Source organism: Chanodichthys erythropterus, chromosome 6 (assembly GCF_024489055.1).
Source record: "Chanodichthys erythropterus isolate Z2021 chromosome 6, ASM2448905v1, whole genome shotgun sequence".
NCBI classification, from domain to species: domain Eukaryota; kingdom Metazoa; phylum Chordata; class Actinopteri; order Cypriniformes; family Xenocyprididae; genus Chanodichthys; species Chanodichthys erythropterus.
Genome location: NC_090226.1, coordinates 656,452 through 681,396, shown reverse-complemented (window position 1 = coordinate 681,396; position 24,945 = coordinate 656,452). Strand labels below are relative to the sequence as shown.

General features: G+C 36.1%; 2 protein-coding genes across 4 annotated transcripts; both read right to left on the bottom strand.

Annotated features, from left to right (window-relative positions):
• Positions 1–29: 29 nt before the first annotated feature.
• Positions 30–8,837, bottom strand: ogal (O-GlcNAcase like). 2 transcript variants are annotated; one of them, XM_067387634.1, is made up of 16 exons: positions 8,673–8,837; positions 8,415–8,466; positions 8,235–8,332; positions 8,029–8,159; positions 7,439–7,610; positions 5,749–5,874; positions 5,327–5,605; positions 5,102–5,200; positions 4,204–4,454; positions 2,259–2,433; positions 2,090–2,175; positions 1,929–2,021; positions 1,773–1,843; positions 1,579–1,699; positions 1,352–1,475; positions 30–350 (listed from the first exon to the last, which is right to left on the bottom strand). In XM_067387634.1, the coding sequence occupies exons 1-16, from the start codon at positions 8,713–8,715 to the stop codon at positions 214–216; spliced, it is 2,058 nt and encodes a 685-aa protein (XP_067243735.1). In that variant the 5' UTR covers positions 8,716–8,837; the 3' UTR covers positions 30–213. The 2 variants fall into 2 exon arrangements, with proteins under 2 accessions (XP_067243735.1, XP_067243736.1); XM_067387635.1 differs by having other exon boundaries at positions 31–350; positions 5,749–5,847; positions 8,673–8,836.
• Positions 8,838–9,940: 1,103 nt separating this feature from the next.
• On the bottom strand, positions 9,941–21,459 carry si:dkey-93h22.8 (uncharacterized protein LOC449943 homolog). 2 transcript variants are annotated; one of them, XM_067387632.1, is made up of 12 exons: positions 21,313–21,459; positions 19,091–19,348; positions 18,914–19,012; positions 16,323–17,526; positions 14,973–15,023; positions 14,464–14,544; positions 13,478–14,033; positions 13,056–13,265; positions 12,916–12,982; positions 12,728–12,849; positions 12,493–12,644; positions 9,941–10,643 (listed from the first exon to the last, which is right to left on the bottom strand). In XM_067387632.1, exons 1-12 carry the CDS (start codon positions 21,397–21,399, stop codon positions 10,546–10,548), a joined length of 2,985 nt encoding a protein of 994 aa, XP_067243733.1. In that variant the 5' UTR covers positions 21,400–21,459; the 3' UTR covers positions 9,941–10,545. The 2 variants fall into 2 exon arrangements, with proteins under 2 accessions (XP_067243733.1, XP_067243731.1); XM_067387630.1 differs by having other exon boundaries at positions 9,942–10,643; positions 13,056–13,271.
• Between the last annotated feature and the right edge of the window lie 3,486 nt (positions 21,460–24,945).

Here is a 24,945-nt window from a genome sequence, read left to right as displayed (position 1 = left end):
ATAAAGCTTTATTATTAATTTGAGACATTTTGATTTTTTTTTTTAGGTGTCCTGCAGTACAGAATTGATTTATAATGTTATTAATTTATGTTAATAAGTTTTATACAGATTTTCAAAACAAGCAAACACTCAATGAATCAAAGAATCCAAACAAAAATCCATCTGAACATAAATTACCAGTCAGATGACTGTGTGTGAGTGTGAATGCAGGTGTCAGAGCTTAGTTCCCATGATGACCAGGTTTGTCGGAAGCCCTTCGACTTTAAGCACCTGGAACACGTTCAGCGTTTTGAGGAAGTCAAACATCCTTCTGTCATTTGATCTGAACTCGCTGAAAACGCCTTTAGACCCTGTGAAAACATCCAGACAGAGTATTTACACTTCAAACCTTCCTCATGCCACACGTTCGCCTGTTTTGCATTGAAACACTAATGTAACGCTGTTCAACTCAGTCATTGGTCGAGTGTAGGCATGTGACGGTATTAAAGTTTCATGTTGCGATTAATCGCTGAAGCTTTTATCACGGTATACATTATCACGATATTGAAATAAGTTACATAAGTACTCTGAATGTTTAAATACAATAATACAATACACAAAAAACATACAAAGTAAACTTTACTTTAAAATAAACAGATTAAAATGCAAAAGAATTATAAAGAACAACAGGAAACACTTTACAATAAGGTCTCATTATGTAATGCATTAACTAACATTGAGCATTTGTTATAGAAAGTGTTCTTTTTTGTTAATGTTAGTTAAGAAACACAAATGATCATTGATAGTTTTATCTCAGGTCCATTAAATAAGTTTTTGATTTTAGTAATGTTATTAAACAGTAACTAAGAAATTAACATTAACTAAAAATAATTAATGCTTTATAAGTATTTTTCATTGTCAGTTTGGTAATAATGAATTAACAATAACAAATAATCAGAACATTTCTAAACATCAGAGCATGTTGTAGTCCAGATTAAAATATAAAAATGTTTAAGTTTGAAAATAAATACCCTATTAAGTCTTTAAGTATTTGGTGCGGTGATGAACTACATTTAAATTAACAAAAACAACAAATGATTGATTGAAGCATTTTAAAAACGTCATTAGTTTGTGGGGTTTCCGGGGTAACCGCTGGATTTCTGCTGTTCCATCAGTGTGCACATCTGAGCGCGTGTCCTTTTGACGCAGAATAAGTATTCTTAAATGCATTATTAAAATAAATAATTGGTAATAAATTGTTATTTACAGTATTTTTAAGTGCCCACAATAACAATATTGTGCATGTTCATTGTCGCGATATATCGCATTACCGAATATCGGCACGTCTAGTCGAGTGTGTTGTCAAACTCACCGCTGTCTCTCAGCGCTGACAGCACCTGTAGAATCAGACGCTTGGCTGCATCGTGATCAGGAACTTTCGAGTGGATCTGAAGGGCCATGACTGATGGGAAATCCTGCAGCATCGTCTCTGGATACTGGAGGAAAGACATGAAAAACAAACATTAAAGCATGAAAACCTGTTCTAGTAGAGCACAACAACACAATCAAGGATGTACAAAGGAAACGTAACTTCCGTACCTGAGATTTAGTCATGGCCGTCTTTGCATCACTGAGAGCGAACACGTAACCGCAAACCCCAGACGCATCATCTAGTATCAGACTGCAGTTCTGCGACGGCGTCACGTGACCCTCGACCAGCCTGAGAGAAGCGGAGCAGCAGTGAGCGAATGAGAGATTTGATTAAACGTTCGGCGATTATCTGAGATTCTCACCGGTCGCCAACCAGCTCGACCTTCTGCTGCGTCTCAGTCTGCATCTCCTTAAAGATCTTCATCACCTCCGGCTGAAAAACAAACACTTTTATTTAAATGTTGAACATTAAAAAGTCATACAGGTGCAGAAAATGAAAATTTTGTGTGTACTGTCACCTGATCTTTAGGAGTGCAGGGCCGAATGGTGTACACGCGTGTGGCTGGAGGACTGCGGAACAGATCGCGGTTTCCGTGCGACGGCAGCATCCTCTAAACATGAGGAACACAAACATCATCATCAATCGCAGGTCAAAGGTCAGTGTCACACGGAAGCATACCTGGAATTCTCCAGACAAAGCGCCTCTGAAGCCCCACGGCTCTGGATCGTCAGTCAAAGCCAGAGAAGGATGAGGCGTCCGCCCTCCTGCACCAACACAACAGCAGACGCTTCATTACAGCGCGTTCAGGACAGGAGGTTCTTACATGTGATTGGCTCTCGTCACTGACCCAGTGTTTTGACGTAGGCTTTGGCCATGGTGACGCCGCTCTTGATGTCACAGATGTAGTTGTAAAGGTCATAGAGGATGATCCTGTTGGGCACGTTGGACAGTCTGTTGAACATCTGCACTACAGCGCCGCACATTTCATCAAACTTCTCAGCTCTCTGTCGCCATTCTTTACCCTGCAGACGTGACACACTTTTACATTCATGCATTTGAATTAATTTCCTGATAATTTACTCTCCTCCATGTCATCCAAGATGTTCATGTCTTTCTTTCTTCATTCGAAAAGAAATGAAGGAAATCATTCCAGGATTGTTCTCCATATAGTGGACTTCACTGGGGTTCAACGGGTTGAAGGTCCAAATGTCAGTTTCAGTGCAGCTTCAAAGAGCTCTACATGATCCCAGACGAGGAATAAGAGTCTTATCTAGAGAAACCATCAGACATTTACTAAAAAAATAAACATTATATACTTTTTAATCACAAATGCTCGTCTTGCACTGCTCTGTGATGCTCCACGCATGACGTAATCATGTTGGAAAGGTCATGTTTGATGTAGTTAAAAAGTTAAAAGTATATAATGTTTATTTTGTTTAGTAAATGTCCGATGGTTTCTCTAGATGAGACTCTTATTCCTCGTCTGGGATCATGTAGAGCTCTTTGAAGCTGCACTGAAACTGACATTTGGACCTTCAACCCGTTGAACCCCAGTGAAGTCCACTATATGGAGAAACATCCTGGAATTATTTCCTTCATTTCTTTTCGAATGAAGAAAGAAAGACATGAACATCTTGGATGACATGGAGGACAGTAAATTATCATTCTGAAGTGAACTAATCGGACAGAATGCTTGATCTAACGAGTTGAATCTGATGAAAATAACCCTTATTTTTACCCTTCCAGTCAAATATTGTGCTGCAAACCTCATTAACAGCTTTCAGCAGTCAATGTTGGCAAAATACCATGGTATAAGAGGGATAATCCACGGCTAGCTGTGCATTAAACCATTTGAGATACCGTTTTTCACTGTGTCTAGCAGGGTTGCCAGGTTTTTTCAACAAAACCCCCCAATTGCTACTCAAAACTAGCCCAAAACTATCGCGTTTCAGTAAAAATCACGTTCTGTGGGGTAAAATCCACATTTTTGATGTGGTAAAATTAGCATTCCAGAGGCTAAATATCATGTTTTTGGGGTTGCTTCAATCCGCGGACATGAAAAACAAAGTTAAAGTAGCCCAGTTCTGCAGGAAAACCACAGACTTGGCAACACTGGTTTCTAGTGTTTCTGAAGCAACTGTTCATTTGAAAGCATTTGTCATGCAGGATGGCAAATCAATGTCAGTTTGATGCGGAAGGACCAATCAGAAAGAAGCAGGGGGCGGGGCAAGTGTTGCAATCTTCATTACAGATAAATGCCAACAAGCCTGCATGTTCAGAGCGTGTATCAAACTGCCAAAGTCACGCCCCCCAGTGGTGAACCATTGAAATTCTGAAACACTTATGACGCAACGAAGCCTTGTTTACTGAAATCACGTGACTTTCATGTTCTGAACCACTGATTCAAATCAAAAGATTCGTAAAGCTTCATGAAGCAGTGTTTTGAAATCGCCCATCACTAGATATTGTTTAATAAAGTTGTTATTTTGTTTTGTTTTTGCGCACAAAAAGTATTCTCGTCTCTTCATTACATTAAGGTTGAAGCAGTGCAGTCACATGACTGTTTTAATGATGTCTTTCGTTCCTTTTCTGTACCTTGAGAGTATTGATTATATGGACGAGTCTCTCGGATTTCATCAAAAATATCTTAATTTGTGTTCTGAAGATGAACGAAGGTCTTACGGGTGTGGAACGACATGAAGGTGAGTAAATAATGAGAGAAATTTCATGTTTGGGTGAACTAACGCTTTAAATAAAATATGTCGTGATCATTACAATCATCTCAATCTGACCTTTTCAGACTCGTCGGCCGCGGCGTCACAGTTGGAGCGCAGCCAGTGCAGCTCCTGCAGCATGACGAGGGCGGTCGGCCCGTGTTCGTACGGCAGGTAGAAGAGCTCCGACAGCAGCGTCAGGTCCGCCAGCGTCAGCGGCTCGGCCGTGTACAGCGGGTTGTCTTTGGGTCCGGGAACATAACCGTCCGTCTGCATCGGCTCCTCTTCAGACGCGTCTCGTTTAGAGCGGCCGCCGCGAGCGCCGGAGCCTGACCACACAGGTACATCAATTCAATGAGTCATATTGCACCCCAAAATAAGATGTTTATTTAGCATTAAGAAAATGTGCCTATTAGGAACCTAAAGGGGTACTTCACCGAAATGGCTTTTCAATAAAACTTGGCTAGAAAAGGCGAAAAAACTGGTGCTAACTGACTAGAGGAAACCGAGAATAAGCCCTTTTGCCTTATAGGTAGAAAAACTTCAACTCCCATAATGCACTGGGAATGCTGCAATCCAAGGCCACGCCCACCAGTCTGCTCTGGATACACTTACCAGTCAAATACCGCCTTGCTTTAGTAGGAAATACTTCCTAATAAACTTTTAGTCATTAGCAGGAGTGAGTTACTTTCCGTTTCCAGTGCAGTCCAAAAGCCTGGAGCGACTTTTGCTGACAAATAAACGTGAAATTCTCGGTAAAGAGAGTAAACATTGAATATTTACAAATACTACTGACAGTGTAACAATACAAAGCGGGTTGAAAATCGGCGAAGCTATACTTTAAACTAAACGAAAGTGAGAAATGTTGCCGTGGCAAAATAAGTGCATTTTATTTCAGTTAATGTTTATTTCAAGTAATGAACATGTTGGTTTTAGTCACGCATGATGTCAGAGCTCACTGCAGTTGTGTTTTTACCGTCAGGTTGATCAGCTCTATTAAACTCAACCAGCCAGTCTGTGAGTGCGAGCTGCAAAGCCTCATGGGGGTTGTAGTCCGACCCCTGATCGTCTCCATCTGTGGAGCGATGACATCATATCACAGACAGATGGAGAGAGAGAGAGAGAGAGAGATGGACATCAGTACATGAGGAGAATATAACGCTCTATTACATTTCATCCGAACACATTATGACATCATTACCCATGGGAACGTCTTTCTGTGCGTAGCTGGACTTGCACCATGTGGCCAGCGTGTGAACCGCCACAAAATTGGGCTCAAATTCACAGTTGGGGTTGGTGAGGACGCCTCTGAGTTTGGGGATGAGCTCCGTGGGACGGTTCTTGAAGGGTCCCAGAAAGAGTCTCTGCGGGTCGTAGTCGTTGGCGTGGATGTTGTCCCAGATGACCGGCGGCCTCCTCAGAACAGCTGACACCTCCTCTATAGACGCCACACTGATGTCCTGCGACACCACCTTCGGCCCTGACCGGGACAAAAACAAATACTTACATATCACACAAATATGTAAAAATATTCCACATACTGATACAGTTATCCAGTAAAGGAAATGTTAAATAAATGTTGGGTAATGCAGATATTCTGCGACACTGCGGTGATGATGTCACCTGTCCAGAGAATGTCGATCCCAGCGTTGAGTTTCTCTCCGACCGTGTTCAGATACGCAGACAGAGGGACGCTGGGAGAGCAGAAAGCAGCGCAGTAATCTGCACCGCAAACAACGAGAGTTAGTTCTGTGTGAAGAATGATGGGAAATATGCTATAATTCATGTATTTGTTTTAGAGATAATAGCTGTAACTGAACTGTGGAAAATGTCCATATTATATTATATTATTTTAGTTTTATTAATATTGTAAATTAACTTTTATTTTTAGGTTCATTTTTAGTCATTTAGTTATGTTCTTTTGTCACTTTATTATTATTATTTAATATTGCTATTTTGGTTTACTTTATTTTTGCTTTATTTAATTTTTTTTTTTTTTTAGTTAATTTTATTAATTAATTTTTATTATTTATTAATCTTTTAATTATTATTATTTATTAATATTAATGTTTTATTTATTTTATTATATTTTAATTTATTTATTTATTTATTTATTTTTTAGTTATAATATTTATTATAGTTATTTATTATAGTGCTTCAACTTATTTCAGTTAATTGCCAAGGCAAGATTTTTAATTTTTGTTTAGTTTGAGTTTTTCAACTAGTATTTGATTTTACTTCAGCTTCATTTCAATTAGGGCCGTCAAAACGATTAATCACCATTAATCGCATACAAAATAAAAGTTTGAGTTTGCCTAATATATGTGGGTGTACTGTGTGTAATTATTATGTATATATAAATACAAACACATCCATGTATATATTTGAGAAATATTTACAAGTATATGTATTTATTTATATTTTTATTCAAATTTATATGAATACATTTTTTTTGTACATAAATAACATTTCTATTAAATATATACATTAATTTGTGTGTATTTATATATACATATTCTTTACACACATTACTCGCACATATATTATGCAAACTCAAACTTTTATTTTGTATGCAATTAATCACGATTAATCGTTTGACAGCCATAATTTCAATTAACAAAAATGTATTTAATATATAATGTTAACAGTTTTAGCTTTTGTTTTAGTTAATGATAATAATCCTGATGTGCAATATATTATAGGGTATGTATTATGTTTTTGTCACTTTATTATTGTTATTTTTTAATATTGCTATTTAGGTATAATTTAATTAATTGAATTATTTTTACCATTTACTCATATTTTATTTATTATTTATTAATATATATTTTAAATATTTATTTGTTATTATTTTTAATATTATTTATTAATTTATTATTATTTATTTAGTTAATTTTATTTATTAATTAGTTATAATATTTATTATAGTGCTTCAACCTAAACTTATTTCAGTTTATTAAACATTACTTAGGTTTATTATTTATTTATTTGTTTGTAGATGTTTTTTGCTTGTTTGTTTGTTTAATGCAAATTTCCCTTATGGAATAAAAGTTTTACGTTACCTTAAATTATGATTATTTTGTCAAGAGACAAACAGTGTTATTTCAATATCATTGATATACTATTATAGTTTTGTTAATATTTTGAATATTTTATATTAATTTTATATTTTCTGTTTTCGTTATTTTAGTACTTCAACTTAAACTACACAAAAATTAAAAATGTGTCTAACTTAAACAAAATAAGTTTTTATATTTGATTTTATTTCAGTTATTTTATGATTTTTTTAAAGAATAATAAGCCCGTGTTTTACCGGTGGGGCAGAAGAGGAAGGTCTGCGGCTCCTCCAGGTGCAGAAACACCTCATTGGTCACGGACACCTGAGCTTCAGCGAATGAGCTGAAAGCTTCTTTATCAGCAGGACACATTTCTGTCTCGATGTCGTCAAACAGCAGCGCGAACGACCGGCAGCCAAACCCACACACCTGCCGGAGCAAACAATTACATTACTGAATAAAAATAAAATATTTGATGTTAATCGAGTCGTCAGTAATTCAGTCTCACTTCCTGCTGAACCTGAAACTAGTTTGCATAATGCCCGCCTCTGCTCTTGATTGGCTGATCAGCGTCTCTTTGCCCCGCCCTCAAAGCATCAAAAGCTGAGATTCAGATATGTTAATGAGCGTTTGGTTTCTGACCAATCACAGCAGAGCAGCTCTCAGAGGGGCGGGGTTTAGAGAGACCAAATCTTTGAACGAAGCGTTTCAGACACTGAGAGAGAAGAGCTGATGCTGCAGTGGATATTATGAGGAAATTAAAGTGCTTTTTGACTTTGAATGAACGTGAATCTGTTGTAGAATCTTTATAATATCACTTTAAATAATAATTGATGCCTTTTTGCACCTGGCTCAGTTTCCTCTTGAGCGCCGCCACCTCTTTAGGGTTTGAGAAGGTGATGTCCAGCCCGGGTGAGAGGGCGTAGATGAACTCCACGTTATGCTCCTTAGCAGCAGAGATCAGCGTCATGAGTTGATCTGAAAGACACAATCAACTTCAGTCCCAGCTGGAATACAAGACTGACAGAAATATGACATATTCACTCGTTTCACCTGCTTCCTCCAGGGAATACAGATCTCTCCAGTACATCCTGTGCTTGTAATCATCTTTTGGAGCGTACAGATACCCGTTCAAGCCCCATTTCTGCTCCCTGGGAAGATCATAACACGCACACAAGTGAGATAAATGATCTGATAACGCCTGATGGCATCTGATAACAGCGGTTCATTCACCTCCTGAAGAGCTCTTTCCTCTGGCTCATAGTCCACGGCCTCCCATAAAACCCTGCAGCACACAAAGGTCACTTCAGACATGGATAAATGATCACTGTGATGCTTCAATATAATGTAAATTAAAATTACAACAAGATTTGCAATGCATTTATAACATGTAATACTCTATATATGGTGTTTATTATGTATTTCTTTTACATGTTCCGGTACATTTTTAAAATACATTAGTTATTTCTATCATAAGTTATAAGGACTCACCCTCCACTACTCCACTCAGGAAGATCCTGGATTTCTTGGACATGATTCCTGGTTTTGCAGCGGATCAGACACACATGCAGCTCTTGAATGGATCAGAACTCGCTCGACGATCTCTCTCGATCTGCTGACACACACTCAGCTGTTTGGATTAATGTTTGTGTTTATATTCTCTCCACTTCCTTATTGTACGCGTGGTCACACCGTCGCGCATGCGCGCCTCCTCAGCTGTCAAATAAACCCCGCCCTTCGCTTCTGCCCCACTCTACAGTATTTCACACAAATACACGACTAGAAAAAGTAATAGAGAATCAAGATATATGAAATGTTTGTCGTTAGACATGCTTGGAAATAGCAAATTGAAAGGTGAATTTAAATCATTTATCTGCTTTAGTTTGAGTGGTTCGTTTTCGTCACGTCACAAACTTATACAATGAAAAACTGATCATTTGTTCAGAAAACTTTTTTTTTTTCTATAATGTTCCAAACGAAGCATGTTTTCTTGGGAATATTGTTTTAATTTGTGAATTTATAGGTTTTTCCCGCTCCTTAAAGAAGTCCTCCAGCACGTGACAGTTTTAGCGGGAAAACAACAGGACAAACGTCAGGTGAGTGGATATTTTAGGATTTCTGTCATGTTTCATGTTATTATTTGCAAACCCAGTAATGTTTGACAAAACATTAAAGGGTTAGTTCGCCCAAAACTGAAAACAATGTAATTAATTACTCACCCTCATGCCGTTCAACTTCAAAACAAAAATTATATTTTTGTTGAAATCCGATGGCTCTGTGAGGCCTCATCAGTTATAGTAGTTCAATATTAATATTATAAAGCCACGAGAATATTTTTGGTGCGCCAAAAAAAAAAAAAAAAAATAACGACTTATATAGTGATGGACGATTTCAAAACACTGCTTCAGGAAGCTTCGGAGCGTTATGAATCTTTTGTGTCGACTCAGCGGTTCGGAGCGCCAAAGTCACGTGATTTCAGCAGTTTGACACGCGATCCGTGATTCGACACAAAAGATTCATAACGCTCCGAAGCTTCCTGAAGCAGTGTTTTGAAATCGACCATCACTATAAGTCGTTTTTTTGGCGCACCAAAAATATTCTCGCTTTATTTCATTTTTGGTTGAACTAACCCTTTAACATGATCCACTAACCACAAACAAATGTCTGTTTTGATTATAAGGTTCATCTTTACACTTTCTTTAATGTTCTGAGTTCAGTGTAAAAGAAGAGATGCCAGTCGTTAATACATAAACATTTTTTTTATTCTGTAATTCATCATTCCAACTGAGAAAGAGGGGAAAAACTTTTTTGGTATCACTTAAAAAAAAACACTCAAGCTATATATAGAAGACAAACCATTCGCTATTCAAGTTCATGTCCTTTCGTGAAGATGCTTTCATACATTAATGCTTATGTACAATATTCATACACAATAGTGCTTCAACAGGAGGTTTCAAATGTCAAGTAAGAAAGAGGTGAAGGTAAAATCAGTTTAGTGAAGTGCAAATTACCCTGCTGAAAAACAACTATTCCAGGTCAAACTCGTCATCTGTACATCAATGACATTTACTATAAGTGCATTTATGTCACAATTACAGATGCAGTTAATAGAGTTTAACCCAAAATAAACCTTTTTGAACCTATAGGTGGCCAATGTTGGTCTATAACAGAAACAAGCTGGTTATATTGCAAGTAAGCCAACTTGACCAATGGAGTCATGATGGGTGACCAGCCAAAACCAGAACAAAAGTGTCCAAAACATGTCTCACACTAAAAACCAGCAATTAAATTGGTAATTTAAGCTAAACTGGTTTGTTTTAGTGCTCTGAGGTAACATTGAGTCTCTCTTCCATCTTCTGTGCCGCTACCTCTTCTGTCCTCTCTGAGCCTGTTTCAGTAACGTGTCGAAGTCAAACGACTCGCATCGGCTCCTGGATGCCGGATCGACGTCCCGGTTGGAATCTAGACCACAGAACGAGACAGAAATGAGGCAGAACCTAAACTTTATTATTTTTATGGTGCATCAGAATCTCATCCTAACTAACTTCTGGTTAGGGCTGAATGTTTTGGGGGGTAAAAAAAAAAACATTTTTCTGATAAAAAAAAAATGTGATTTTGATTTTTTTTTTTTTTTTTTTTAATTCAGGTTTTCTGTGCTTGTTTGTAGAGCTGCACTATTTGGACAAATTTGTGTGATTATATATCAATATGGCTATAAATAATAATAATAATAATAGTAATAACATCAACAACAACAATTATTATTACTAAATAAAATAAAAAAATTACTATTGTAATATTTCACTGTAACAAACAAGTATTTGTTACATATAATAATAATACAACTGTAAAATGAATATACTAATATTTATGGTTTTAATTTCTTAATTTTCACTCCGAAACATGCAGAATTTGCACAATTTGAAAAAAAAAAAAAAATTGAATTGCGATTTTTCTGATAAAAATTGCGATCATGATTTAAAATGCGATGTAAAAAAATCCCAGGTTCGCTGTGCTTGTTTGTAGAGCTGCAAAATTTGGACAAAATTTTGTGATTATATATTAATATGTCTATTATTTTTGTTATTCTTATTACTACTACTACTACTACTACATAAAAACAAAGATTACAAATAAAAACAAAATAAGAAATATTACTTTACTGTAAAATAACAAAAACAAGTATTTATGAAAAATTATATAATAATAATACAGCTGTAAAATGGCAATACTAATATTTATTATTTATACAATTATTATTATACAATTTTGTTTTTGTTTTTTTAATAAAAATTGTGATTATAATTTAAAATGCAATGTAAAAAAAATCCCAGGTTCGCGGTGCTTGTTTGTAGGGCTGCACAAATTCAACAAAATTTCGTAATTATATATCAATATGGCTATAAATAATATCATCAACAACAACAATTATTACTAAATAAAAACAAAAAGAATATTACTATTGTAATATTTCACTGTAAAGTAAACAAGTATTTGTGACAAATAATATAATAATAATAATAATACAACTGTAAAATGAATATACTAATATTTCTTATCATAATTTCTTCATTGTAACTCCGAAACATGCAGAATTTGCACAATTTGGGGGAAAAATAGAATTGCGATTTTTCTGATAAAAATTGCGATTATGATTTAAAATGCAATGTAAAAAAAGCTTGTCTGTAGGACTGCACAATTTGAACAAAATTTTGTAATTATACATAAATATGGCTATAAATATTAATATCAACAACAACAATTATTACTAAATAAAAACAAGAAGAATATTACTATTGTAATATTTAACTAAAATAAAAAAAGTATTTGTGACATAATATAATAATACAAATGTAAAATGAATATACTAATATTTATGGTCTTAATTTCTTTTCACATTTTTATATAATCTAAAATGCCAAAATAAAATGATAAAAAATCCCAGGTTTGTTGTGCTTTTATAATTTTGTGATTATATATCAATATGAGTATTATTTTTGTTATTATTATTACTACATAAAAACAAATATTACTAATAAAAACAAAATAAGAGATATTACTATTGTAATATTTTACTGTAAAAAAATAGTAAAATAGAAAAAATTTAGAAAGATAATATAATAATGATACAAGTGTAAAATGACAACACTAATATTTATGGCTCTTAATTTCTTTATTTGCGCATGTGCGATTGCATTTGTTTTTATTTCAGTAAAGCATATTCTGGGTTCGACTTGCTCTGTTGTGCTTAAACAATGATGTAAAAATGTATTTCTGCTCATATCAGTGAGAAATCATTCATCAGACCAACCTAAATCTGCATAGTTGGATTTACAGAACTGTCGTCTGCCGCCAAAGCAGATGTCAAAGGGAAGCTCGTCTGGGCGCCTCAGTTTACTTCCGTTCTCAATGGCAGTGTAAGCGTCGTCTCGGTTGTAATACGTGACGAAGCCGTAGTTGTCTCTAGAAGGAGAGAACAGAGAAAATATATCTAAAGCGATACTGAACACTCTCATGATGCACCGACACGAGTTTGTAAATCTCACCCGTGACTCCTGAGGTGGACTGTACAATCCTCAACCTTCCCGAACAGCGAGAATCGATCTTTGAGGTCAGAAGGCGACATGCTTCTGCGGATTCCTCCCACATACACCACCCTGCGCTCCTCCTGAGGATCAAACCCATCATCAGACACAGACACAAACAGACGGGAGACAATCGTTGGGACACTTACGATAGCTTTCTGCTGGCGGAGTTTACGAGCCTCTTCACGACGCCGGTTCAGCTCCTTCTGCCTGCGACTGAGAAAGACGACCGATTCAGACTCAATCCAACACAAGAAGAGTCACACTTTTCTGTTGCGTTCACACTGACCTCTTCCACGTGCAGCGAGACTCGCTCCAGTCCGGCTCAGGCGAGCGCGAACCAGAACCAGAACGAGAGCGACATAAAGATCTGGATCGTGATCTGGTTTGTGATCTGGATCGTGATCTGGAGCAGCGGCGTCCACGCTTGCGAGGAGGAGAACGAGAAGACGAGCGTGAACTGGAACGGGACGAGGAACTGCTTCCAGAATGCCTGGACCTGTAACTAAAAATCATAACATTATCAGCGAAACGTAAACGGATTTAATAGCCCGTTTTCATTTTGAGAGATTATATATATATATATATATGCAGTTAATATAAGTATATACATGCTGATAAATAATACTAATTATTAACAAATCAATCTTTTAAGTGAAAATCATGATTATTTTAACAACATTTTTTACTGTAGCAACAGCTGTCATGTACCTTTTTCTGGGTGGTGAACGAGACCTGGAGCAAGATGACGATGATGAAGATGAAGAACAAGAGGAACAAGACGACCTTGAACTGGAGTTGGAGCGGCGGTATCGTCTATCATAACCCCGCCTCTTCACCCTTCCACGGTCCAATGGACTCGGAGAACGGGAGGAAAAGCGCAAGGTCCGCCCCCTCAGAGACTCCGCCTGCTCGAACACGCCCATCCTGCAGGGGGAGCTGTCAGGAGACAGCAGCACCGAATCGGACAGACGCGGCGTCTCGGACAACGTCCTGTAATCGCAATGATCCGAACGCGAGTTCACGTGCGCAAAAGACGTCTTACTGCCCAGAATCGCGCAGTAGTCGTGATCCAGGAAAGCTTGAGCGGGATTCGACGCAGGAGTGAAGGTGGGAAGTGAAGGTTTTTTGCTGGGCGGCAGTGGGCGAGGTTCGATAATCTGAATGGTTTTGCTGGACGACGGCTTGATGGATTCATGTTTTATCCCTTTGACCGGCACTAGGGGTCTCCAGATCTGATGTGGAGGTGTGGCGGGTGGAGTTAGTCCTGGAGAGAATGAAATATTCATGTCAAATGACACAAACAATGTTGCCAACTGCTGTGGAAACTAGCTAAAGCCTGCTCAAAAGGTTGATGACATCATGCTCATTAGCATATTAATCTGCATTCTTCCTAATGAATGTGATTATAATGGGGTGGACATTATCTTCTCCACTCCTCAAATACATAAAACATTAGCCTTTATAAATATATATAGTGCTGTAGAACTGTAGTCATTCAGGAAACCAGTTCTTTATTCACAATTGCCTTGCAAACAAGAAGCGATGTGTGCAGCAGAGTTTGACTGACAGTTTGAGGAGCCAATGGAGTTACGAGGAGTTTTCCGCCCAACAGCGACAATCTAAAGTTCAACCTGTTGATTTAAACTGGTTACCTGCGTGTAGATCAGACCACTAACTTTGAGATGAACTCTGACCTGCAGTGCTGCTGAGGTCCGTCAGCCGTCGATCCTGATGCTCATCCGGGGAAACTTCTGGAAGCATCTGCCCTTCAGAAGCTGCAGAGAAACACAATTTGACTGAGGAATCCACATTGATATTAACTGTTGTTAGTTGCTATAGTCATTTCCTGTGACGTTTAAATTCCTTCGACTGCCCTGAACATACAAACATCATTCATTCCTCGTTTATGAGCTGTTCTACAGAAGCTATTACACCATTAAAGAACTCAGAGTTTAATCACAGCTTTAATAACACTGGGACCGTGTCCGTCTCTGGCTGCATTAAATCTTTGACCATATTGTCTTCTGTGCCAAAGAGACAAACATTCAGATGGACAATCACTTCAGTCTGAAAGCAAAAGACAGCTTTAACCTTTCATGGAATGAAAATGATTCAGAGCTGATAAAGCATACGGGTCTTATCTGAGCTGATACTGTCAGTTCAATTACACATAATCATAAACAAACATGCGCTTTTTATGTACCTCGAGTCTCAAACTGCTCCAAAAGGCTGGTCAGATCCGCAGCTTCAATTCCTGCAAAACAAACAACATGAAGCACTTTCAAACAGTGTTTTTTGTATCACTGATATAGAATTATAGTTAACATTTTTGAATAAGTTTTGTTTTTATATTTTCCATTTTCATTTTAAGTGTTTTTGTCTTTTTTTCTATTTAGTTTTTATTGTCTATTTAATTTCTAGTTTCTAAATATTTTAAATAAGTTTTGTTTTCCGGTTTCATTTTAATTTTAGTTTTAATAATTTTGTGTATTTTTGTCATCTTATTAGTTTATTTTTTTTTATTTTTCTGTTTAGTTTCTAGATGATTGTTTTTTTAAAAAAAAAAATTTTTTTTATAAGTTTTCTTTCTATTTAATTCTTATTGTCTATTTAGTTTCTAGTTTCTATTAGTTTATAAATATTCTATACATGATTTTTTAATTTTTCCATTTTAATTTTAGTTCATTTTAGTGATGTGTTATTGTCATTTTTATTTTTTTAAATTATTGTCTATTTAGAATTTATTATAGTTTTTATAAATGTTTTAAATTAAATTTTTTATATATTTTCCATTTTAATTTTAGTTCGTTTTAGTCCTTTTAAATGTTTGTCATTTTAATAATTTTTTTTCCTATTTAATTTTTATTGTCTATTTAGTTTCTATTACTTTATAAATATTTTATACATGATTTTATATATTTTCCATTTTAATTTTAGTTCGTTTTAGTGATTTTATTGTGTTATTGTCATTTTTATTTTTAAAATTGTCTATTTAGAATCCATTAGTTTTTAGAAATGTTTTAAATTCATTTTTTATATATTTTACATTTTCATTTTAGTTCATTTTAGTAATTGTTTCATGTATTTGTCATTTTAATTAGTTTGTTTTTTACATTTAGTTTTTATTGTTTTAGTTTCTATTATAGTTTTAAATTAAAATCAAGTTTGTTTTAGTAATTTTGTTGTTATTGTCATTGTCAATTTTTTTGTCTTTTTAGTGTCGAATTAGATTCTATTAGTTTTTATAAATAATTTAAATTAATTTGTTTTTATACTTTCCATTTTTCATTTCAAATTTTAAGTTTTAGTAACATTTGTTGTGTTTTTGCCATTTTGATTAGATTTTGTCATTTTATAATTTAATTTTTATTTTATTTTAGAAATGTTAACTTGGCAACTAATCAAAATAAAATAAGTTATATATTTTATTTTATTTAACAAAAGTATTTTTTTTTTAATAATTTTAGTTTTAGTTCATGATAATAACCCTGCTTTCCAGTATGTGAATGAATGATCCATCACAGTCTTTAAACATCTCTAGACATCTGCTCACCGATCTCCCCACATGTGGTCTGGTCCTGCTGTCCTCCGCTGTGTTTTTCTGTGACGGTCGAGGGCATCAGTACCGACGGACTCCTTTGATCCGAAGGTTCTGCTCCGGCTCTCACCGGTGAACCTGGAGCTGAAGTTTCAGTGAGCCGAACCTCTTCACAAGAGACACAAACATCAGGTGTTGAGTCTGAATTCAGCGGTTCTGGTGTGTCTGTAAGCGCCGGTTGGGATTGGGTCGAGTTTATCGCCGATGATGGCGCTGCACTGCTGTCCGTCTTATGTGTGGGTTTCAAGGGCACTAAAACCGGGTTTGGAGGGTCAATGCAAAGATCTGCAGACGTTCTGACCGCATGACAGGAGGGACGTGTGATTTCTTCTGGCTGAGATGCAGACATCTTCACCTTAGCAGCTGGTGCTTTTACTGTCGCACCAGAATTTGTGTTTGGATTCAGTTTAAACAAGTCCGGCAGGATGGGCGGAAGCTCCCTGGGAAGGTCGGGAAGCGAAGGCCATTTCGTTCGAAAGTCCATCCGTCTCTCTTCAGGAGGTCGTTTCTTCTGTCTGAGGAGACGGTACTGCTGCAGACTGAGGGATTTGGGCTTTTGAGGGGAAGTGATGTCATTTTTAGAGGATGTGGATTCAGAGTCGTATGGCAAATCTGAATCAGGTGGAAACTCATGAACGGAGACTAAATTCACAGCAAAGGTCACAGTTTTCTTCATCCGTCCTGCATCGCTGGTTTTGACCAAAGCGCTCCGCTGAGTTATCATCTGAACATTTTTCTCTAAACATGAGATATTCTGTGCATTTGCTTCATCTTTATCACAATCCTCTTCGGATACGGACATCAAAGATGAGCCGCTTTCTGCTTTAGGATGCCAGTCTAATCCTAGTCCCGACTGGCCAGGAAAGTTCTCTTCCTGTTCCTCGTAACCCTCTACATCAACAAACTCCTCCTCTTCCTCTGCAGACACATGGACCTCAGCGCTCCGGCTCTCTTTCTCCAGATCTGTCCGGATGCAGTACGGATGCATGTGTCTCACTAAATCTGCAAGTAATTCATGTCCGTCTTGTAGGAAAATCAGGTCGGATTCAATGCGGAAGCTTCTCACAGAGCGGCTCTTGACCTCTCTCGGGTCATCAATCTCACTCTGGGTCCCCAAATGGCGACGGGGTCTCAACTGCCTGTCTGATATTACCACCTCCTGATGGAGAAAACCACACAAAACACGGATTAAACGAGTTAGCGGTTTTGCCGATTAATCGGCACCTAAAGCTTCTTCTGAGAGTCAGCTGGTGCTACCATAATAATATTGAAGGTTAAATTAACTTATTTATATACCAACACTTAAATTACACTTTATGATATTTTTATTATACATAAAAGTTTAGAATTACATAATCATATTTCTACTCATTCATTTTTTTTTAAATATAAACATTTAAATCTCGGCTGTCATGACTGATTTATTCAAACATTCATTAAATATTGAAGAACATTAAAAATTATAATGAACATGTAACGGTGCATAGCTATATTTATCTTTCTAGAGTTCACTTTTCTAGCTGACTAATGAGTTTATGGTCACTGAATATGTTTTTCTGAGGTAAATGTGACGTTACGTGACACTGAAGCTGTTTTATTGAGGTTGAAGCACTGATTGAGCGATTACACGACACATGATACGGATTTCAGTAAGTTGTACTGTATATTTTAACATACCTTCAGATGTTCATGTTTATTTCGCTGTAACTGGTATTAAAGCGGAGGAGAGGATGATCACATGCTTCTCTTTAACTGAGGCGCTAAAGCGATCCGTCACGCCACATTAAACAGCACCAAAACGGTATTTATGTTTTGAATCTCATAATAAAATGGACGTCATTTGAAATCTGAGACTTTGCTTCATATCAAAAGTAACAAAGATTATTGTGATTTATTGGATGGGAGGAGCTACACATTCTGCTCATTCATCAACTGAAAACAGACTAGACTAATCGATTCTTGAGATTTAAGAATCGATATCAGTTCGTAAAAATGAGAATCGATTAAAATCGAGAAATCGATATTTTTTACCCAGCCCTAGTTGTTGTAGATGTGCCGGAATTTAAGGAAATGCCGTGTCTATTAATGGATAAAGCTACAGCAACGTCTTCATCCTTTCCATCTAAACTGCTTGCTTATATCTCTTTAGTCTAGTAGTGAATGTTTTATGAGCAGTAGCATAATCATATTCATCCGCACAGAGCCGAAGCACGACCAAAACAATGTTCTTCTGCAAAATGCATGCAGTTTTTAACCGCTAGAGGCCAAAAGTTACATTTAAGTCATTATTGTTAAGTTCATCGCTAATTTGCATTGGTTTTTCATTCATATAACTGATTTTAAAATCTATTGGCCAATTATTTCGTCCTCGGACAAATTTATCTGCAAAAATCCAGTATCGGCTGTCCTCTAGATACAACACGGCTGAACAGAAGTTGCACCAGCGGTTTGCTGTGACTCATCGGTTGGGTGTGACGCTGTGGAGACGGGAACTCGCCCAGTGAGTAATTGTGCATCAATAACAGGATAAAGCAAAGGAAACTTACTTTTCTTGACCTTGAGGCGGGTGATTGTGAGATTTTGGGGCATTGAAGAGTTGCTGCTCGATCCGGCGACGACTGGGTCGAATGCAGAATATTTCTGAGCTGTGAGGGGGAAAAGTGCGACTAAGTGAAGTAAACTAAACGCTTTTACACATACTGAGACACAAAACAACGACTAACCGTGTGGTCTAGACCCTTCTGAGCCGAAAAAATCTCTGCGTCTGGCAGCACGTCAAACGGCGATAACGTCTCGACATCCACGCTGTCTAAAATCTCGGTCAGCGCAGACAGAAGCGACGCCTCACTTTCCACACTGTCAGTAGGCCTCTTTTCCTGAAAGAGGGATAAGATCGAAGGATCCAGGCTTCCATGGAGAGCATCAGAGATCCTTCCAACATCCAGATCAAAGATGGAAACGTCATGTTTTCCAAATTCAATCTGTGGATAAAACGAACACACAAAACAATGTTGGATAGGATTAGGAGGATTTAAACCCAGGCCATAAACCCCGGGCTGTAGTAAAGTCAAAGCTGTAAAATCATTACGATAAGGAATTACAACTTATCCGTGACTTTCCACCAATCACATAAAAGTTGTGTAAGAGAAAGTCATTCCTATTAAATTAAAGGGTTAGTTGTCATTTATTACTCTCTCTCATGTCGTTACACACCCGTAAGACCTTCATTCATCTTCAGAACAAAAATGAAGATATTTTTGATGAAATCCGATGGCTCAGTGAGGCCTGAGCAATAACATTTCCTCTCTCAAGATCCATTAATGTACTGAAAACATATTTAAATCAGTTCATGTGAGTACAGTGATTCAATATTAATATTATAAAGCGAAGAGAATATTTTTGGTGCGCCAAAAAAACGAAATAACGACTTATATAGTGATGGCCGATTTCAAAACACTGCTTCAGGAAGATTTGGAGCGTTATGAATCTTTTGTGTCGAATCATGATTCGGATCGCGTGTCAAACTGCTGAAATCACATGACTTTGGCGCTCCGAACCGCTGATTCGACACACTGATTCATAACGCTCCGAAGCTTCCTGAAGCAGTGTTTTGAAATCGTCCATCACTAAATAAGTCGTTATTTTGTTTTTTTTGGGCGCACCAAAAATATTCTCGTGGCTTTATAATATTAATATTGAACCACTGTACTCACATGAACTGATTTAAATATGTTTTTAGTACATTAATGGATCTTGAGAGAGGAAATGTCATTGCTCAGGCCTCACTGAGCCATCGGATTTCATCAAAAATATCTTAATTTGGGTTCTGAAGATGAACAAAGATTTTACGGGTGTGGAACGACATGAGGGTGAATAATTAATGACATTATTTTCATTTTTGGGTGAACAAACCCTTTAAATGTATTTTCCTATCAAATGTGGTATTAATAAGATTATTGTGAGCAGTGTTTGCCCGGTAGTAAATAATTTAAATTATGTTTGGCCAAAAATAATAAAAAAAAAAATCATCAAAACTATGAAAGCTTTTTTCCCCACATTTGCGAGTTTACATCTCGCAATTCTGACTTTGAAGAATTGAAAGATATAAACTGTTTTATAAAATGTTTTTTTATTTCATGGCAGAAACATACAAAATACCAATTACTAGTACTGCAATGAGCTGTGGATACTGAAGCTTACATTTACAATTTTACAGTAGAAACAAAAAATACATAAAGAGTAATACCATTATATATTTTACTATATTTTAATAGTTAGTTGAACTTTAAATAAATAACTTTTGATTTGATTTCAGTGTGAATAATTGTTCATTCATTCAGACTGAATCTGGATCAGAATTCAGTATATTCTGTCAGGTGTGTGTCAGGTGAGACACGTCAGCGTTGTTTCAGATCAGAAACACGAGCATTATCTGACAGAGGAGAGAATTAACTTAATCCATTCATTCATTTAAAGATGAGCACTAATAGAATAAAATCGTGCAAAAGTAAAATAAAAATAAATAAATAAATCGTTGGATTTCATTCATTTAATGGCCTTTCATACTGATTGAATCTATCAAACACAGTGATATTTCCACATTAATGCGCTTGAAATAAGGAAATATTATTTTCGACAGTTTATATTTGAATATCATGTATCCACCTTAATCTACACATGCCGGTGTATGATCATTTAAACAGTTGAAAATCATAAACTGCTGTTTAAAAACTTCATTCAGACACGTGAATCACTAATTAAACCGCATTTGAGCCGTTAACAAGATTTCTATATCGCATTTCTCGAGATTTATAACTTCACATCCGCCTCTAGCACGCGCTGACGTCCACGTGTTCACATGCGGAGCGTCTTTTCTACACATGCTCGTCATCACAACATATTCATACAAACATCTGCATGTACACAACAGAAGCATATATCACACCTGAGCGTCCTGGTGCGCGTGTGCTGCTGTACTGTCCGTGAAATCACACTTTAAATCCTTCAGTTTTACGCCATGCGGCGCCGCCATTTTGTTTCAGAGAGAAGAGTTGCACACGAGGCGCCGGGTGAGTCACGTGACGTGGAGGTTCCCGGGAAAATGACAGCTCGAATGCGTTTCAACGGTCTTTGCTGTTGTTACTAGGCAACGACTCGAGTCGCCTCATGATTTTACTTTTACCGTTTGATTTACTGTGAAAAGTTACTACGATACTCTAAATTACTGCTATTTTACACATTTGGTTTGATTTTTATTATTAGGATGACGAAATACAGTGGCATCTAGTGGTCGATATTGTCAGGTAGGGCAACAATTTATTACTCATTTTCTGTCAAGTCTGATAGCTTTCATAATGGATTATTTAAAGTATAAAGTTAATTTCTTCACTCTGCATTTCAATAATATTATTGTTCACATAACCATTTGAATATGTCTTATTTTCCAGTATGGAAAGACATTTGCTCCACATAAGAAAAATATACTTTTGCAAATTATAATGACATAAAAAGTCGAAGTTATGATATAAGAAGTCATATTTATGAGATGAAAAGCCGAAATTATGACTTAAAACATCATAATTATGACATATTACATAGGGCCTACTAAATCGAAATTGTTAAAATGACATTATTATGACAAAGTCATCATTTTGGCTTTTATGTCATAATTTCAACATTTTATTTTCATAATTATAACTTTGTCATAAATATATCTTAGTATGTCAGAATTAGATATTTTATGTCGTAATTATGACAAAAAGTAAAAAAATGACAAAGTCGAAAATTAATAAAAGTCATTATTATAACAAAGTCATAATTTAGGCTTTTATCTCATAATTTCAACATTTTATTTTCAGAATTATAACTGTCATTATTATATCTTAGTATGTCAGAATTTAGTTTTTTTATGTCGCAATTATGACAAAAAGTAAAAAATGACATACTAAGTCGAAAATTAATAAAAGTCATTATTATGACAAAGTCATAATTTTAGATTTTTATCTCACATTTTCAACATTTTATTTTCATAATTATAACTTTGTCATAATCATATCTTTGTATGTCAGAATTTTTTTTATGTCGTAATTATGACAAAAAGTAAAAAATTACATACTAAGTCGAAAATTAATAAAATTCATTGTTATGACAGTGTCATAATTTAAGCTTTTATGTCATAATTTCAACATTTTATTTTCAGAATTATAATTCATAATTATATCTTAGTATGTGAGAATTAGATTTTTTGACAAAAAGTAAAAAAATGACATACTAAGTCGAAAATTAATAAAATTCATTATTATGACAGTCATTATTTCATAATTTCAACATTTTATTTTCATAATTATAACTTTGTCATAATTATATCTTAGTATGTCAGAATTTTTTAATGTCGTAATTATGACAAAAAGTAAAAAGTCGAAAATGAATAAACGTCATTATTATGACAAAGTCATAATTTAGGCTTTTATCTCATAATTTCAACATTTTATTTCCATAACTAGATTAAAAAGTTCGTTGAGACAAACTTTAAGTTGGCTTGAAAAAGCCTAGCCTGAAAGTTTAAAGTAGTTTATACAATTTAAAGTTTGAAAGTTTTCAGTTTGAAAGTTTCAGTTTTAGTTTAGTAGTTTTGATAGATAGTCAGGGAAAGGTGGTTGCTAGGATTTTACTATGCGGTTGCTAAGGTACTTAGGATGGTTGCTAGGCTGTTGCTATGTGGTTGCTAGGGTACTCGGGGTGGTTGCTAAGGTGTTGCTATATGGTTGCTAGGGTACTCAGGGTGGTTGCTAGGGTGTTGCTATATGGTTGCTAGGGTACACGGAGTAGTTGCTAAGGTGTTGCTATGCGGTTGCTAGGGTACTCTGGGTGGTTGCTAGGGAGTTGCTATGGTAACCTGGGTGGTTGCTAAGGTGTTGCTAGGCAGTTGCTAGGGTGTTCTGGGTGGTTGTTAGGTGGTTGCTATGGTAACCTGGGTGGTTGCTATGATGTTGCTAGGTGGTTGGTAGTTGTCACAGATGGTTACTATGGAGTTTTTATGGAGTTTTTATAGTTATTAGCATGTTTTTAGCCCACTTTAGCACTTAGCTAATCACTATTAGCATGTAGTTATTCACTGCTAGCATGTGTAGCATTTTGGAAGTCCAGATTGCTAGCATGAGTCAAAAGAGCCAACAGCCATGTCTCTACGATGTTCTGATGCAGAGATATAAATCTTGCAAAACGGTTGCTAGGGTACTCTGGTAGCTGCCAAGCCACTCCCTAGCAACCAAACAATGATGATACTCCAAAGGCTGCTTGACAATATAAACCAACCCCCATGTCTGTACGATGTTCTGATGCAGAGATATAGATTTTGCAAAACGGTTGCTAGGGTACTCTGTTTGGTTGCTAGGGAGTGGCTTGGCAGCTACCAATGATGATATTCCAAAGGCTGCTTGACAATATAAACCAACCTCCATGTCTGTACGATGTCCTGATGCAGAGATATAGATTTTGCAAAACGGTTGCTAGGGTACTCTGTTTGGTTGCTAGGGAGTTGGTTGCTAAGAAGTGATAGATAGATAGATTTAGTTTGATAGATAGATAGATAGATAGATAGATAGATAGATAGATGAGAAGTGATAGATAGATAGATTGATAGATTTAGTTTGATTGATAGATAGATAGATAGATAGATGAGAAGTGATAGATAGATATATATAGATGAGAAGTGATAGATAGATAGATAGATAGATAGATTTAGTTTAATAGATAGATAGATAGATGAGTTTGAATGAGTTTCAATGGATTAGAAATAGTACATAGAATGGCACTTGAGTCTAATTGAGTTTTTGAGTCTAATAGGCTTCCGTAGTTTAAATTTGAATTTTGACAGTTGGAATTTGAAAGTATTGGCTCATTTGAACATTCCGTCAATGAAAGTCAATGGGATTTTTCCGAGCTTTAATAGTCATTTTTAGGAAAACCGTAAGTCGGATCACTTAGAAAAGATATAGCACACTTGGTCAGAACAGTCTTAATGTTTGAGCCGAATTTAGTAGTTCTAGCTTTAAAGCTCTAGGACGAGTTAGTGTTAGAAATTTTAGTCTCAGAAGAAGAATAATAATAACTAGATAAAAAAGTTTGAGGACAAACTTTAAGTTGGCTTGAAAAAGCATAGCCAGAAAGTTTGAGAAGTTTTAAAAGTTTGAAGTTTGAAAGTTTAAGTTTTATTAGATAGATAGATAGTCACAGATGGATACTATGGAGTTTTTATAGAGTTATTAGCATGTTCTTAGCCCACTTTAGCACTTAGCTAATCACTATTAGCATTCACTGCTAGCATGTTGGAAGTCCAGATTGCTAGCATGAGTCAAAAAGCCAACCCCCATGTCTCTACGATGTACTGATGCAGAGATATAGATTTTGCAAAACGGTTGCTAGGGTACTCTGTTTGGTTGCTAGGGAGTGGCTTGGCAGCTACCAGTGATGATACTCCAAAGGCTGCTTGACAATATAAACCAACCCCCATGTCTGTACGATGTTCTGATGCAGAGATATAGATTTTGCAAAACGGTTGCTAGGGTACTCTGTTTGG

What these genes read in the sequence shown, in the direction of transcription:
- ogal (XM_067387634.1), bottom strand. Translation starts at nt 8,715, where the DNA reads ATGTCCAAGAAATCCAGGATCTTCCTGAGTGGAGTAGTGGAGG. An exon ending in AGGAAAGAGCTCTTCAGGAG is followed by an intron (nt 8,333 to 8,414) that starts GTGAATGAACCG and finishes TGATCTTCCCAG; the next exon opens with GGAGCAGAAATGGGGCTTGA. An exon ending in CTTTGTCTGGAGAATTCCAG is followed by an intron (nt 2,022 to 2,089) that starts GTATGCTTCCGT and finishes CCTCATGTTTAG; the next exon opens with AGGATGCTGCCGTCGCACGG.
- si:dkey-93h22.8 (XM_067387630.1), bottom strand. Translation starts at nt 21,399, where the DNA reads ATGGCGGCGCCGCATGGCGTAAAACTGAAGGATTTAAAGTGTGATTTC. An exon ending in ACGCGCACCAGGACGCTCAG is followed by an intron (nt 19,349 to 21,312) that starts GTGTGATATATG and finishes TTTTATCCACAG; the next exon opens with ATTGAATTTGGAAAACATGA. An exon ending in ATCCAACTATGCAGATTTAG is followed by an intron (nt 10,644 to 12,492) that starts GTTGGTCTGATG and finishes TCTGTGGTCTAG; the next exon opens with ATTCCAACCGGGACGTCGAT.